The 14,971-nt window shown below is 47.1% G+C and overlaps 1 protein-coding gene across 3 annotated transcripts; it reads right to left on the bottom strand.

The window, feature by feature from the left end:
* Positions 1–13,356, bottom strand: RNH1 (ribonuclease/angiogenin inhibitor 1). 3 transcript variants are annotated; one of them, XM_065839219.2, is made up of 10 exons: positions 13,282–13,356; positions 9,841–9,946; positions 8,078–8,248; positions 6,205–6,375; positions 5,371–5,541; positions 4,327–4,497; positions 3,689–3,859; positions 2,643–2,813; positions 1,207–1,377; positions 1–777 (listed from the first exon to the last, which is right to left on the bottom strand). In XM_065839219.2, exons 2-10 carry the CDS (start codon positions 9,924–9,926, stop codon positions 690–692), a joined length of 1,371 nt encoding a protein of 456 aa, XP_065695291.1. In that variant the 5' UTR covers positions 9,927–9,946; positions 13,282–13,356; the 3' UTR covers positions 1–689. The 3 variants fall into 3 exon arrangements, with proteins under 3 accessions (XP_065695291.1, XP_065695290.1, XP_065695292.1); XM_065839218.2 differs by lacking the exon at positions 13,282–13,356 and adding an exon at positions 11,327–11,586; XM_065839220.2 differs by lacking the exon at positions 13,282–13,356 and adding an exon at positions 11,467–11,585.
* Positions 13,357–14,971: the final 1,615 nt, after the last annotated feature.

Here is a 14,971-nt window from a genome sequence, read left to right as displayed (position 1 = left end):
TATTTGCACATAGACTTTATTAAAAGTTCCTGTAGAACCATTCTAGCTAGAGCAAATGTATTAAACCATTTAATAATTTCCCATACTAGCAGAAATGCATACAGTATCTTTTGTTCATATGAAAGTCACTTTTCAAGGGACACCATTTCTGAAGTTATGCAGCTGAACAGCTGTTCATTTTTTTTTTTTCCTCTAGTGCCTTGGCCACCACTCCTTTGCCAAGAACTCTTCTAGGGAAAGGCAGGAAGAACTCCATTTTAGATTAAAAAAAAATAGGTTTTTTAGAGAGCCTTCCTCAGATATCTGGCAAAAACACCACCCAGAATTAATATAGTATGTAGTTCTCCTCCTGCCTTTGAAAAGAGTTCTCTTGAAAGCTTGACTAATGCATCAGATAGGATTATAGGATTAAAGACCTCCCAAAGAGCAGAGACCCTCTACTAGAAGATGCCCAGTAATTATTTCAAGGCTAGTAATGATGTAGTGAAAGTGTACAGTTTCATTAGCCTCAAGTTCGTACATCCAGAGACGCACAGAAGGTTGATCAACTCCCCAGACATCCACTCAGGGAATCCACAAACATTTTTGGTACAAACAAATTCTCTATTAAGTTAATTAGCTTTATATATGAAAAAGTTCAGTTCAAGAATAGGACGTTGCTTTGACGTTGCTCTGAAGGCAGCCACCACTCATGAAATGATCTTCACCTCAGGCTTGGACTCTTCCAGGGCCCTCAGTTCATCATCCACTTCAGAGCTCCAGAAGATATCGTACAAACTACACCCAAACAAAAAGGCAAGCATGTTCAGTGAGCATCCTCCCATAAAGGAAAGGGGAAAGAGATACTATCTTCCCATACTGGCCATTTGTACAACAGGACAGGCCCCATCTAGGTTCCAGAGTCTGGCCCAATAACCAGAAACATGCCTGACAACACAAGACCCTATTACTGTCTCCCCAGAACCATTTTCTCTTTGTTCTCAGCAGCCATGGACCACAGCAGACCACTATGTTCACATCACCTGGAAAGGACAAGGAGTCTTTTGCAACATGCAGATAGTATTTGACAGCCCCTGGGTTACCAGTTGCCCTCAGGTGCAATTCCCAGAGAGCTGGTGCTCACGCCCTGCTCCCTGCAGTGCCCCAGCTTGCTGGACCTCACCACCTGCCATGGGGAAATGCAAACCAGGACCACAAACATCTCACATTAACTGCTGCACATTGCAGCTGGGATTCCTCAAGGCTTCACAAATCTTCCTGACACCTTCATCTTCCAGAGAGTTGTAGCTCAGGTCCAGCTCAGTAAGGCACTGTTTGGTAGCCATGACAGTGCCAAGGGTTGCACAGCAGGCTGCTGTGAGATCGCAGTTACCCAGCCTACAGAGAGAGGACGGAGAGGCCTGTTCAGCAAGTGATGGCTTCAGAGAGCAGCCCACCAGCCCACACTCAAGCAGCAGGCATGGACATCTGTAGTACAGACCAGAGATCCCCATTAGGCTGGTATCTCTGACACATCAGCAGGGGCTGGTCCATGGTCTTCCTACAGAGACAGCTGTCCTCACGGTGACTGCTGAAACACCTAGAAGTCCTCCCTAAAGTTTAACTCTGTGTGTCTACAGGGGGATAATGAACCCTAAAAGGAGACTCACAACTTCAACACCATGCATAATCTTATCTTTGGTTTAAACTGATCATAAATAATCTCTAAAGTTTATTACTTGAGACTTGCAACCAACTTGCAACTGAGACTTCTCAGCTGAGAACCAAGTAGCTTTAACTGGTCAGCAAACACATACTTCTGGACAGAGACTTAAAGTCTTACTGATGTCTCACACAACTCATCTGCATAACTCACTGTGAGTCTCGGGCATTGGAGCACAGCTTAGGCTTCTGTCAAATGGCGTGGAAACAAGCAGACAAGCACAGTGCCCTGAGCATCATGCAGGCCACAGCCACACCAGTCCATGGCTCAGTGCCTGCCTGGGAAGTAAAGAGGCAGATGGTGAAGGCAAGTTGCACCACAGGGCTGGAGTGATGCTCCAGTTGGTCTCCTGCTCCTCCTGGTGAGTTTAGACCAGCACTTGCACTGGCGCCCATAGAGACTATGGAAAGCAAGAGGCAACTGGTGAAGCCAAGGAAGACTTGCCCTGTGACTGGCAGGCGTGGGAATTAACATGCCAGACCTCAACCAGTAGTTCCTCCACCTCAGCATCCCACCTGAGAGATGCCCCAGAGGTGAATTCAGAAAAAGGAACATAACACTCTACAGTGAACAGCTCACAGGGAAAAAGCAAGATCCCTCCAGCCTCCCTACACTCTGCTTTAGATTCTGAACATACGCTGCACTGTGAACTTTCAATTCTGCACCTGGGAGAGCACCTCTGGATGGCTACTGCATTCACCATCACATGGGTGATAGCCTGTACTTGCAAGACACCATGAGTGACAGGATACATGGAAAAACCTGTGGCTTCCATTTACTTGCTATTGGACTAGTTAAACACTAGTTCACAGTGTGAATTGTTTCACGTGAGCAAAAAAATACCATGCTACCAACTGTTGTTATCATCCTCTCTCTGCACACCATTCTTAGAAGAGTAACCACATCAAGAGAGAAGACAACTTCTAAGGGTGCACCTTACCATAGGGACTGAATGTTGCAGTTGGGGTGCAGCAGCCCTTCACACATCAGTTCAACACCTGCATCTCCCAACTTGTTCTCACCCATGTGCAGTACTTTCAAGTGCTTGTTCACACTGAGAGCAGAGCTGATGGCCTTGCAGCAAGCAGTTGTGAGCCCACACTCCCTAATCCTGCAAGGCAAAAGGTGATATGAGATCTGGATGGGGGATATAGAGGCACTGTTCACTTCTTCACATAAGCCTGGAGAGTGGGAACAGAGGAACCAAAGCTCTTCCACAATCACTGTACTCCTCTCAACCTCCTATCTGCTTGACCCTTTCTAAGCAGCACCTCTCTCACTCTATGTTTGGGACTTCTGTCTCACAGTGTGCACCTGGGAAAGGCACCTGCCCATAAAGCACACAAAGACATCACAGTCACTCTTGGCTCCACAGTACACTCCTGAGGCACCTCATGAACTCCCCCTTCAGCTGGGGGAAGGAGCTGAACTTGCAACATAGGAAAGTTCAAGTGCTGCTCCTTCAATTTCTATGTGAAAGAACAATTTTCCTCTCCCAGTCATGTGATAACAGACCATCCCAACCTAAAAGGTAACTCTGTCAGCAGAGAGGATGCTGAGAACATTTTATGTCATTAGAGCCCTCTTTTGGCTCATCAATGAGAAATCTTGGATCCAGCAGAGAACCTGAGATCTGAGCACAGCACTCATTTTGCTACTACATGAGGCATTTCAACTTCTAAAGTCTCTTAGCTGCCATTTGTTGCATGATGAAATATTTTAGCTAGTAGCTCTGCAAGTGATGCTCAGTCTCCTGTTGCTTTTAACAGGATGACTATGGGGCAAATCTTCAAAGTGTCTACAAGTTTAGAAATACAAATCCCTTTAGCTCTGTACGTCTAAATCTTTTGGGTAAGAACTGGCACAAGTTGTTCCTGGAACCATAACAACTGAGGTTCTATCTGGTGGGTATTTCTTCACCTATATCTTTCTTCAGTGAGGTCTCCAAAGGTGGCAGTGGGTATGTGAAACTTGACAGCAGCTCACCATAGCTCCTGGAGTTTAGATTTGGGATCCTTGAGTGCCTGACACAGCATTTCCATCCCCGAGTCTCTCAGGTTGTTGTCTATCAGACTGATCTCTGTGAGGGTCTCTTTTGTACTGATGAGTCTGGAGAGATCTTTACAGCTAGCACTTGTGAGATCACAGTCCCATAACCTGCAGGGAAGAAGAAAATATCATATTCCCCCAAGAATTACTTAGATTAGAAAACAGTCCTATTCTAGTATTCTGGATTTCTGGTTACATCATGTCATTTTCTTCTGTCCTTCACAAAACCCATTCATGCATCATACTACACAGCTTTCTCCTTACTTTCCATCTGTTGCACCAAAAGCTCTGTTTGTAACACAAAAAAGATATACAGACATGCAACTGTAGACAGATAACTCAACAGGAAGCCAAGACAACACCATCACTAATTTCCATTCACCCTCTCCCCAGAATCTGATCCAAGTGATTTCAGTGTGGTCCTGCTTGTTTTGAGAAGTAACTAATTTGCAGTAGAGACATCCTTGTTTCACTAGGGTATGTAACTGAGAAACTTTCTGCTTAGGAGCAAACCAGCACCACAATGTAGATAGCTTGGAGGCAGCAAGAGGGATTTAACATCTGCCTACCCTTACCATAGCTTCTGGATTTTGCAGTTAGGATGCATCAGTCCTTGGCACAGCAGAGCTAGACCAGAGTCCCCAATCTTGTTATCTCCCACGGAGAGATCTACCAGTGATGACTTGCTACTGAGAACAGCACTAATCTCCCAACAGCTATCACTGGTTATGCCACAGTTCTCCAGGCTGCAGAAAAAAAACACAGTTGGAGTTGCTACTCCAGACCTGCTGCATTAGATACACCCCAACGCCCAACAGTTCAGACCGAGAAGTGGCTATGGGTTGGTTCCTTGCTGCAAACCAGTGCAGCTCAGTTGGGCATTGCTAGACTCTACAACGCTCAGAGATGATACAGGTATCCTAGATGGGCTCAGGCTGAGGCAACACACCACTCCTGCACTCCACAAGGCTGTTGGGCACTTTTACACAGTATCACGGTATGTTTGGGATTGGAAGGGACCTCAGAAGATCATCTAGTCCAATCCCCGCCCATTCACATTCATTAATGCAAGGATCATTTTTGCCAAACTCCTCATTTATATTGACTGTTCTTTTTAAGAACTTCTGGCTGTATCACACAGTGAGTCCCTGGCAGACAAGCCCTCCTGAAGCACAGGGACAAGATAAAATTAATCATTATTCTCCCTTTGACCCTTTCAGGGGCCAAATCCAGCATCTCTGTTTTGAAGCAAAAAAGGAATCTGAATAAATACACTCAAATAGCTGCCATGGGGTAACTGTTCCTCTGCTCTGAAATACCAGTGAGCAGTCACCCCTTGTAATTGCAGGCTTAACCTGGGGTGCATGGTCACACTGTACCAAATGGCATTACAGTGAGCTCAGAATTGCACAATTAAAAAAAAAAGAAAAAAAAAAATCAAACCCCCCCCAAAACTGAAAGCCCCAGACACTTGCTTGTAGTTTCCAGTTACAGCAATCCAAGCCAGCAAAAAATTTGGTGTAAATTTCAGGCATTCCTGACAAGAATTCTTCTGTCACATGGATGGTATGACTAGCAGCAGGACTAGCTGCAGTTAGAAATAACCAGCTCTTCCTTACTGTAGTAACTCTAGGTTGCAGCTTGCCTCCACCAGTCCCCGACACAGCTGCTTTACAGCTGTATCTCCTAGTGTGTTGTTACTCAGGCTGAGCTCCTTCAGGGTGGGCTTGCTTTGCAGAGCAACATTGAGAGCTTCCACAATATCACCTGTGAGTTCGCAATACTCCAACCTGTAAGAAGAAAAGAAGTCCAGCAGAAAAACAACTATCTTTACCATGTCCTGCCACCCAAAAGATATCATCTGGGTAAAGTGTGTGTATGCCAAGGCAGAAAACATCCCAACAAGAGTTTAGACCACACAAAGCATGAAAGTAGAGATAACCTCAACATTTTTTAATCGCATCTCCCTGCTCATTTCAGGAAGTGTTAATTTTTAAACTAGACCTCAGGGGACCCCAAGCAAGACTAATTACTCTCCACATTTTTACACTAGACCTCCATTAAACCAATGCCTTGGAACACATGACCGAGTTCTGCATTGCAGCACATTACGCAGCCTCACCACTGAGGCTTCCTGGGAGGAGCTGGGGGCTGTGAATCAACCCAGGTCACACTCAGCTGTAAAACAAGGATCAAGTGCAACAGAATCAGACTTTTCCTGGGCATCTGAGAGGTTCTGCATTAACAGCCACCACTGCCAGGAGGGCTAAACAAAACCTACAGGAACAGATGCCAGATCTTACAAACACGCAAGACATACCAACATGAATAGGCATGACACAATTTCAGATAAAACAGGAAGAAATCCACATCTGGCAACAAAACTCCTGTTTGTCTCAGAAAAAGGCAAGCATGACCTTTCTGATAATCAAATAAGCCCAGTGTCTACTTACTGCAGCTTCTGCAGCTTACAGTTGGGGTTCATCATCCCTTGACATAGCACCTTCACTCCACCGGTTCCCAGTTTGTTATCACCTACATGCAGCTCTGTCAGGGATGGCTGTGCACTGAGGACGGAGCAGAGAGTCTCACAGCTGGCACTCGTCAGATTGCAGTTTTGCAGCCTGACAGAGAGAGGCAACCAGGGTGAGGGAAATGCACAAACCAAAATCACAGAGGTTCCTCTCAGAGAGTTGTATCTGCTGAGGTTTGAGCTTGGAAAGGACACCATAGCACTGACAAGTGCGTAACCCTCTAGAAAGCCATATGTCCAGGTTAGTACTGCTATTTTACAGGTGTACCAAAATATTTTATCAGCCAGAATTATATCTGCAGCATGAACAATAGCTCCCATGCTTCCTTGAGTGTAAACACTCATATAGTACCTCTAGCAGAAGAATGATCCACCCTACATTAAGCAACATTGCAACTGCTTTATAGAAGTGTTTTAATCATCATGAGGCTTCTCCCAGAGATAAAGCAATGGCATCTTATGATTTCTTGCCCCCTCTGGAAGTGTGATCCAGAGTAGCTAAAAGTAAAAATCTCATCCAACTTGGCTTAAATCCCTGGATTAATGGTATACTACAAGAAGGATCTACACAGCTGAACCTTCAGCACTCAGCCTGGGAGAAGTAGTGTAGGAACCATGCTAGTATTGCTATGGGGTGTGGAGAGTTATTGGACAAGACTTTCTGACAATGGAGAGGTGTTGTGCATGGTGGTACTAAGTTTGACTTGGGTTTGGTTGCTCTTTTATTCCTTAAGGCACCTTACTAGAACCTCAAAAATGGACAATTATGTTTCTACAGAACTGAAACAGCCTAATGCAGACTGTTCCTTCTGGAGAAGTTTGAAGTTTACAACAAACTCTGAAAAACTACTTGTTTCTTAGCCTTCTACTACAGAGTATCACAGTGTGATTAGCTTCACAGTCAACTTTCCCTCTATTTGTCAGTGAATCCTCATCGCACAGTGCAGAGAGTCTTTGAAGCATATTCAATCTAAAAGACAAATTACTTCTGCAATGTAGCATCATGAAGATACTAGACCCACCTGAGGAGCTAAAGGACTCCAGTATCCTGCAGAAGAGATACTAGGCAGAGAAGGTAGCAGCTCTTTGAAGGTCACTGAGGAGCACAGGGAGCAGCCACTGGCTTTGACTAAAACTCCTGCACCATGGTTGCTGAGGGAAACCCCCTACTGCTGTAATGTGGTGCTGGTGCCTCTGCAAAACATACTGTCTTCAACCAAGATGAACTGCCCAACTGAGAAGACAAGGCTTGAGCCAGTCTGGTTGAGTGCAGAAAGACTGACAGCTCTTGAAACACCAAGGCTCATGAGAACACCCTTTTGCTTGGCTCCTGGAGAAAGGAGCAAGCAAACTGGTCCAGACACTAAATGCTGTGCTCAAAAGTGGCAGAAGAACTGCCTGGAAAATGCATTTGTGAAAATGTTAGGTATGTGTTAATGGCAGAGTAGGGCCCTTTGTGGTCATCGTTTTGTTTAAACCAGTTGCCTAGGCCACAGGAAGATTTGCTATCTCTTCTAAAGAAAGTCTCCAGAAAGCCTTTATTTGGCTGGGAAAACCCTACCTGTCCTTCTCTCTGTGCTGGAAGAAAAAGGAAGACAGACTGATGATGCGGAGCCTTCCAATAAATATAACACTTAGGTTAAAACTTCCAGGGGTTTCCAACCACCTGACCTAGATAATTGCTGACATGCATCAAGTATGGTGCTTACTACCATTGCATACTAGTTTGCCTCATGACTTAACCTGCAGCAGTCTCCAAGCATGTTAGAGCAAGACAACCAACAGGGCTTTACCATAACTTCTGCAGGCTACAGCTTGGCATCAGCAACCCTTTACACAGGTATTCCATGCCTGCATCTCCCAGTTCATTGTTGTTCAGCTTCAGCTCTGTGAGGGATGGATTCATATTGATGATGGAGGAGAGATCCTCACAGTTACTGCTGGAGAGATTGCAGTCATCCAGCCTGAAACAGGAGGAGTGAAGAAGCACTTTAATCCTCAGGGTTACTCTGATCTCCCTAGCTGGAACACTCCCCATGAAAGCAAAGTGGGCAATTAACTCCCTGGGATGCCTCCATAAGTATGTGCATGGCCTGTTGTGTGACACATGGCCAAAACCAAGACATGCTCTCTCTGCAAGGCTGCAGTACAGGAAGGGCTGGACAGCAGTTCCCCAAGCCACAGACCTCCTCCATGCTGCACAGAAGAGGGCACAGGACTCAAGTCACCCCGCCTTGGCAGGGCTTCAGCTGGAGGATGCACCTTCATTTAAACACTGGTAGCAACAAACTATGTGGTATCTGAAGCCACATCTAACCAGAGGCCAGCTTACAGGCTGTGAGACTGGTTCTGCACTGAGACCCACTAAGCTGGGTATTCTGTTGGCCCCGCAGACACCTATCAGCAGTTCGGTCCCACGCAGGTAAGTCATGCCAGTCTGTACCATCTCTCTCCAGTGTGATTCTCAGTACACAAACTGTGAGTTTGCAGTGTGGTAGTGGCTTCTCCCACTGGACACCAACATTTTTCTAGTTGTTGCTAAACTGATGGGGGAAATTGAATTGGAAGGAGAGCCACGGAAAGGATTTTCAGCCCAGCACAGGCAGAGAGGCAGAAAAAACAAGGTGCCATGAAGAACCCTACAGCCCCAGGCACAGCCAAGGCTGCCAAAAGTTGCCTGGTCATTTCTCCTTAGACAACACTATGAAAACTGAGGCTCTAGGAGGCTTCTCCTCCTCTCCTTCTAGAAAGATTTGGCTCCCAAGGGGATTGTGTTCAACACTGACTGACAATCACTGCCACAGCAGCTCTCATCCACTATGTTTTGAGCAGCCCAGCCTCTGCCCAGGAGACAACCATCCCACTGCCCCATGAACCTTGCCAGCAAAAAGCTTCTTTCTAAAACAAAACCAAGCCACTTTCAGTCTGCCTCGTGTTCTCCAAGCAATTGCTGGCTTGATGTGGCCCACCATCTCCAGCCTAAGCAAGACAATGGGATGTGAATTCCTAATCAGCAGAGGAGGAAGACTAGGGGAGCAACTCTTCTGAACTTTGTCCTACAGCTTACACTCAAGGAGATGGTTCCGTCACACTGGTTTACAAGGCAGGTACATTTGAAGGTCAACTGATGGCATGTGGCTTGTGCATGACTATTAAGTGACAGTTACTTGACAGCATCTGACCTGCAGCCCAGAAAGCATGCAACTTAATCAGTACATTCTCTTGAGGGCGAAAGAAAAAGACAGTATTACCAAAACAGTGTTCAAATGTTACCTAGCTGAGTTCTATTGCACACTATAGAACAAGGGCAGTATCACTTCGTGCTGAAGGATGCAGCATTACTTCATACCAAAGGATGCTTATCTGTAGTTGAAAAAACTTTGCAAGAGGATTTTTTTCCCACCTCCCCTTTAAATTAACTTTCTGGATAAAAATAGGTAGAATCATTCCTGTTACTGTGTAGTTTCTCAGTCACAGGTCAACAGTTGTGCCACTAAAACACACAGGAGATAAATGCAATAGTTCATACTTGGAAGAGATGATACACAGTTACTACCTGATGGTTTTGCAAGATTTCATTGTGGACAGAAGTTCAGCCCATCTAGATGGGTTAATCTCCTCACACTGGATGTCTAGCTCCATTTTGAGAGTTGAGATAAGATCTGAAACAAAACAAAACAAACAAACAAACAAACAAAAAATCATCAAACTTTTTTTTTTGACTGAGAAGCAACAATCTTCTTCAACTCCCCCAGTTCCCAGCAGCAAGCTACACTGTGCAGAAGACAGATCATGTTTTTCCAACACCAGCCTGCTGCAAGCACCAGTACAAGCCAGCAGCATAAGAGCAGTTTTTTCAAGGCCCTCCTCCAAGAGGCAAAACACACATGGATCCTGGAAAGATACAGCAATAGCTTGTTATCTGAAGGCTCCTTGCACAAGAGTAAGATGCTCATGTTCCCTCTCCGAAGGAGCTTAACCAGAGTGAGCTTTTTAGAGGCACTGGTTCTGCTGTCTCAGTGTCAAACTACTGAGCCACACAGTTGCTGAGTGCTACCCGTGTGGCACACCTGATTGATTGTGGGACCTTGAGCTATATTTAACATCAGGGTATTTTTGAGTGAATGAGGAAGATGAACATGAGAATTGCTTGGGCTCAGACTAAAAATCCTGCTGGCCACACATTTCTGTGTGAGAGGTGGAACCTAGGCAGATGGGAGAAGCATTCCTCCATAATTTGATATCCAAGCTTTGAAAGACCAGTCTGGTTGGGCAAGTGCAAGTACAGAGAAGCTGGTAAGCACAACTTTTGTTTTTTGCTCTGCAGTCAAACTGCATGTCTAAACTGATGTAAACATAGCACCTTCCAGAACAGCTCCAAATAAACACGCACAAGAATATGACAAGGCCAATAGCTAAGCTCTAGGCTGAGTTTACAAGGAATAAATAGTATTAAAGGCAGCACTCCAGCAGATGACAATACGCAGTCTTGGTTTCTTGGCTTTGTTAATATGACTCAGATTAAAGGGTATTTAAAAAAAAAAAATCCTGAGCTATCACATTGGAATGTGAACAGTAAAGAAAAAACACCAGGCATTACTGACTGCAATTTATCACTGTCTTTCCCTGGTACCATAAAATCGGGGGTATCCCACACCAGGCTTTTCAGAGAGGTATCAGAGCACAAATCAGGTTTCACCCACAACAAATCCCTCATCCACGTGGGAAGAGGACCCAACACAAGAGGAGGGAGGCAACGAGTATATTCTGTTAAAGCATACGAAGGTAAGCAGAACACAGAACGTGGCGCTAGCAGACTTCAGGTACATCCTCGGCCTCTCTCCTTTCAACTACAAAGCAAAGCGCTGCTAGAAGTCACGACCACGGCCTCAGTGGGTTCGCATCACAGCCACACGCGTAAATGGGTTTGAATTTCGTGGTGTTGCAAATCAGTGACGACTCAAACCAGAGGAAAAAATTGAACGAACAGCTCAATGAAAACGAATTACATAATTTAGGAAACACGTTCCGAGTTTGCTTACTGTATTTGTCAGAGCTCCCCCTCCACCAAGCTCTGCACCTTCCTGCAAGCTGAGGGAGAACCGTACTTCGGGGTAGCGTTTCTCCGAGCACGGCGCGGTCCTACCCCCGTGCGCACACCCGCCACTGCTGCTCTCCTTACTCGATCACCGCTGCGGACAGCCGCCCTCTTTCCTCACAAGGCTTCCGCACACGCTTTCCTGCACCACAGTTAACGCTTCACACCGGAACTCGCACAGCTTTCCCTTCGCCCAGACCCCGCCCCTTCCGCCGCTCCGCCCGCACAGCCGCCGCTGCCCGCCCGGCTCCTTCCTGGCTCCTCCCAGCGGGGCGGGCACGGAGCCGAGGGGGGCGGAGCGAAGCGGGGCGGGGTCGTCACCTTCTCGCCATCATTTTTCGTTTTCCCCCCTTTCTTTCCCGTCTTCCTCTTTCTCTCCTTTTTTTTCCTCTTTTCTCTCCCTTTCCCCCTCTGTCCCTTTTCCTCCTGCCCTCTCTGCCACTTCTGCCCCTTTCCCCTCTCTTTCCCTCTTACTACCTTTCCCTTTCAACTTTTTTCTTGACTTCTCCTTCCTTCCTTCCTTCCTTCCTTCCTTCCTTCCTTCCTTCCTTCCTTCCTTCCTTCCTTCCTTCCTTCCTTCCTTCCTTCCTTCCTTCCTTCCTTCCTTCCTCCCTCCCTCCCTCCCTCCCTCCCTCCCTCCCTCCCTCCCTCCCTCCCTCCCTCCCTCCTTCCCATTTCCGTTTCTTTTTCCTGTGGTCTCCCCACTTACCTGTTTTCTCTCCTTCTCTCTTCTTCCCCCTTCCCTCTTTTCATTCCTTTTCCCCTTCTCTTTCCCCATTTCTCATGTCCTACCCCACCCTTTCCTCCTCTTTTTCCTCCATTTCCCTTTTCCTCCCTCCCCTGTTGCCCCTTTTTCCCATCCACCCCATCTCCTCCCAGAGCAGATGCACTGGGATGTGTGGGAAACAAGACAAGAGAGGGGGAAATCCCTGTAGTATGGGGATGCAAAAGGGATGGGAGGATCAAAGATTAAATGGGAAGGTATCCCAACCAGGCTGGAAAGGCAGCCTCTGCCCCGTGCTGCGACAGAGCGCAATGGGGATGCATGCAGGTCACCCAGGGGAAGAGGCAACATGAGGGTATCTTGGCCAGGGGAGAGAGGACCCTCCCTTAAAGAACTGGGAACTGGGAATGACAACAAGAATACCCATTCCTCAGTGGATCCTTCTAGACGACTGCATATGGGGGCCAGCTTGGAGAGCCTGGGATGTCTCCCCCTTCATCCCTTTCACCAGTCCTCTCTGTGACACATTTCTTGTACTCTGTCTCGCTCATTAGTGCAGCGAGTACATTGATGAGCAGATAAGCTGCACCTCGCTGACACAAAAGCCTCTCCTCTAAGCAGTTTGAAATGAAGCCATGAGAGCAATGGAGGATGGGCATGTCAGAGTTTGCTACAGCGATGACCATTGCCCTCCCTGGACTTTCCCCATGCCACTGCACCCACCCGATCCCAGTGACCAGCAGCTTGGCCACACACCCATCCCATGGTGGGAGGGAGGGTGCCAGCGCCTGACTGGGGCTGGAAGCCATTCGTCATCGCTCAGCCTGCTTCCTCCTCCGGATGCCAGCTACTCCCTGTCTCCGTATTGTTTCCCAGTACTTTTAGCCTCAGTTAAAGTTCAGATTTTCACAAGACAGAGCAAAGAAAGGTTTTGAAACACTGAGAGCTTTCTAGGCAACATACTGAGTCGCCTCCCTTCCAAAATCTTAATGTCTCCCCCAGTTTCTTCTTCCTACAAACACTCCATCCCCCTGGCTCACACAACAGTTCAGCAGCCGTTTCCTATAAAGCAGCCTCTGCAACGCACTGCTTTAAAATTGCTACATGCTCTTCCCTGGTAAGCAGAAGGGCATGTTTAGGGAGTTTAAGAGCCCAGTTTTGCTGCTGATACATACCTCACTCTTCTCGGCACTCTGCGGAGAGCAAGGAGGGCAGAGCTGACGCCTTCCTGCTGCCGTTACTACGCAACCTCTGCTGTTGTACACACGCAACCTCTGCTGTTGTACACATGGTGTCTGCTAGAGGGAGAAAAGCAATTTGGGGTTGTTATGGCTTTTTTCCTCCAAGGGCAGCTCTTCAGCAGCCCACAGAGCCACACTCTGTACATGATCATACCTGGCTTAGTCCTGATGCAAACACCTCACAAAGCCTGATGATGATAGACGTGGCTTTAACCTTACCTCTGATCACGTAGCCACCTGCTTGGGTTTAGAGCACAGCAAGGAAGCAGTTGCTATTGAAGGATACATCCAAAAATGAGGCCACAAACTGTGCTAAATTGTGGATGGAGATGCTGGAGTTTGCAAACAGTTTCTCCATTCCTCAGGCAAGCCCGTTTCCTCCTGGATGGGGAGTGATGCTGGAGCATGTTACTGCCTACCTGCTACCTCACCCAGGGGTTAACCCCCTTGGCAGGGACTAGGGCATGGCCTGGTCCTGCACGAGCTGGATGCTCATACAGCCTGGACGGGTTCCCCGGGAACAGCCCTGTTCTTGCCTTCCTAAAATTGCCTCTCAACAGCAAGCAGAGGCCCTGGTCCTGAACCTCCTTTTCACAAACTCCTGCTGGCTCTTCCCCTCACCAAAGATTACCCTGCCATCACTCAAGCTGCATCACATAATAATTTCAGGTTGAAGTAACCCACTTTCTCCCCGTATCTTCAATGGCATGAAGACTAATTAATGTTTCAATAGGTTGCAACTGAACCAGACGCAGAAGGACAGCTCCGTTTTTCCCTCCTGCAGCTGCTGATGCCAGCAGAGGAGATGGCAGCACAGGCTGGGAAGCACAGCTTTTGTTGCAGCCCAGGGGCAGCACTAGAGTTTTTCTTCCCAGTTGCCTGTATTATCCTTCTGGAGAAGATGAGAATGGACCACCAAAAGAGCTCAAAGAGTTAAACCCCACCTTCATTAGTGCCCAGAAGAGGGTGCACCTTTTCTTTATTCCCTTCCAGGAGAGACAGGGTTGTCCATACAAAGGGGTTATTAGAGCAGTCTTTGTGCCCCTGGGTCTGACTTGAGACCTACCCAGCCACGAGCTTGGGGTTGGTACAAGCTTCTGGTTTTGGTGCTTGCCAGGACACTCCCTGGCAGGCGGATGGATGGGATGCTGCAGCTGGTGAAGAATGTCTCTACCCTTCTCACTTAGCATGGTGCTCTCAGGAAGACCACTAATGTTAGGAAGTAGGTGAATGCTGGCAAGAAGTTGCATCATCACCTGGTCCACCAGGTAATTTGAAATCAGATGCCTGTCATCCAGCGTGACAGCAAAGGTGTCATTTCCTATCCAGGCAGTGCTGGTACCTCACTGCTTTCAGTTCCTGCTCTGCCACCAAATTCAAGAGTCTCTAAAGGACAAACTCTAGTGTTTGTTAGAGGTTTCAGAGTGTTTTATGTCACATGGACCTTCTGTAGACCTCCTTCCCTGGACAAAGCACCCACTACACACTGGTCTGTGCTGGTGAAAAACTAGATTTACAAGCCAGGTAGACATGCTGAGATGTTATCAGCTTCTATCTCCCTTTTGTCCCTTTGGCTGTCCTCACTGTGGGGACAACAAAAGGCATCTCGGAAAAAATCTATTGC

This window comes from Patagioenas fasciata, chromosome 5 (genome assembly GCF_037038585.1).
Source record: "Patagioenas fasciata isolate bPatFas1 chromosome 5, bPatFas1.hap1, whole genome shotgun sequence".
NCBI classification, from domain to species: domain Eukaryota; kingdom Metazoa; phylum Chordata; class Aves; order Columbiformes; family Columbidae; genus Patagioenas; species Patagioenas fasciata.
Note: the sequence above shows the minus strand (reverse complement) of the source record. Positions and strands in the feature narration are given on the sequence as shown.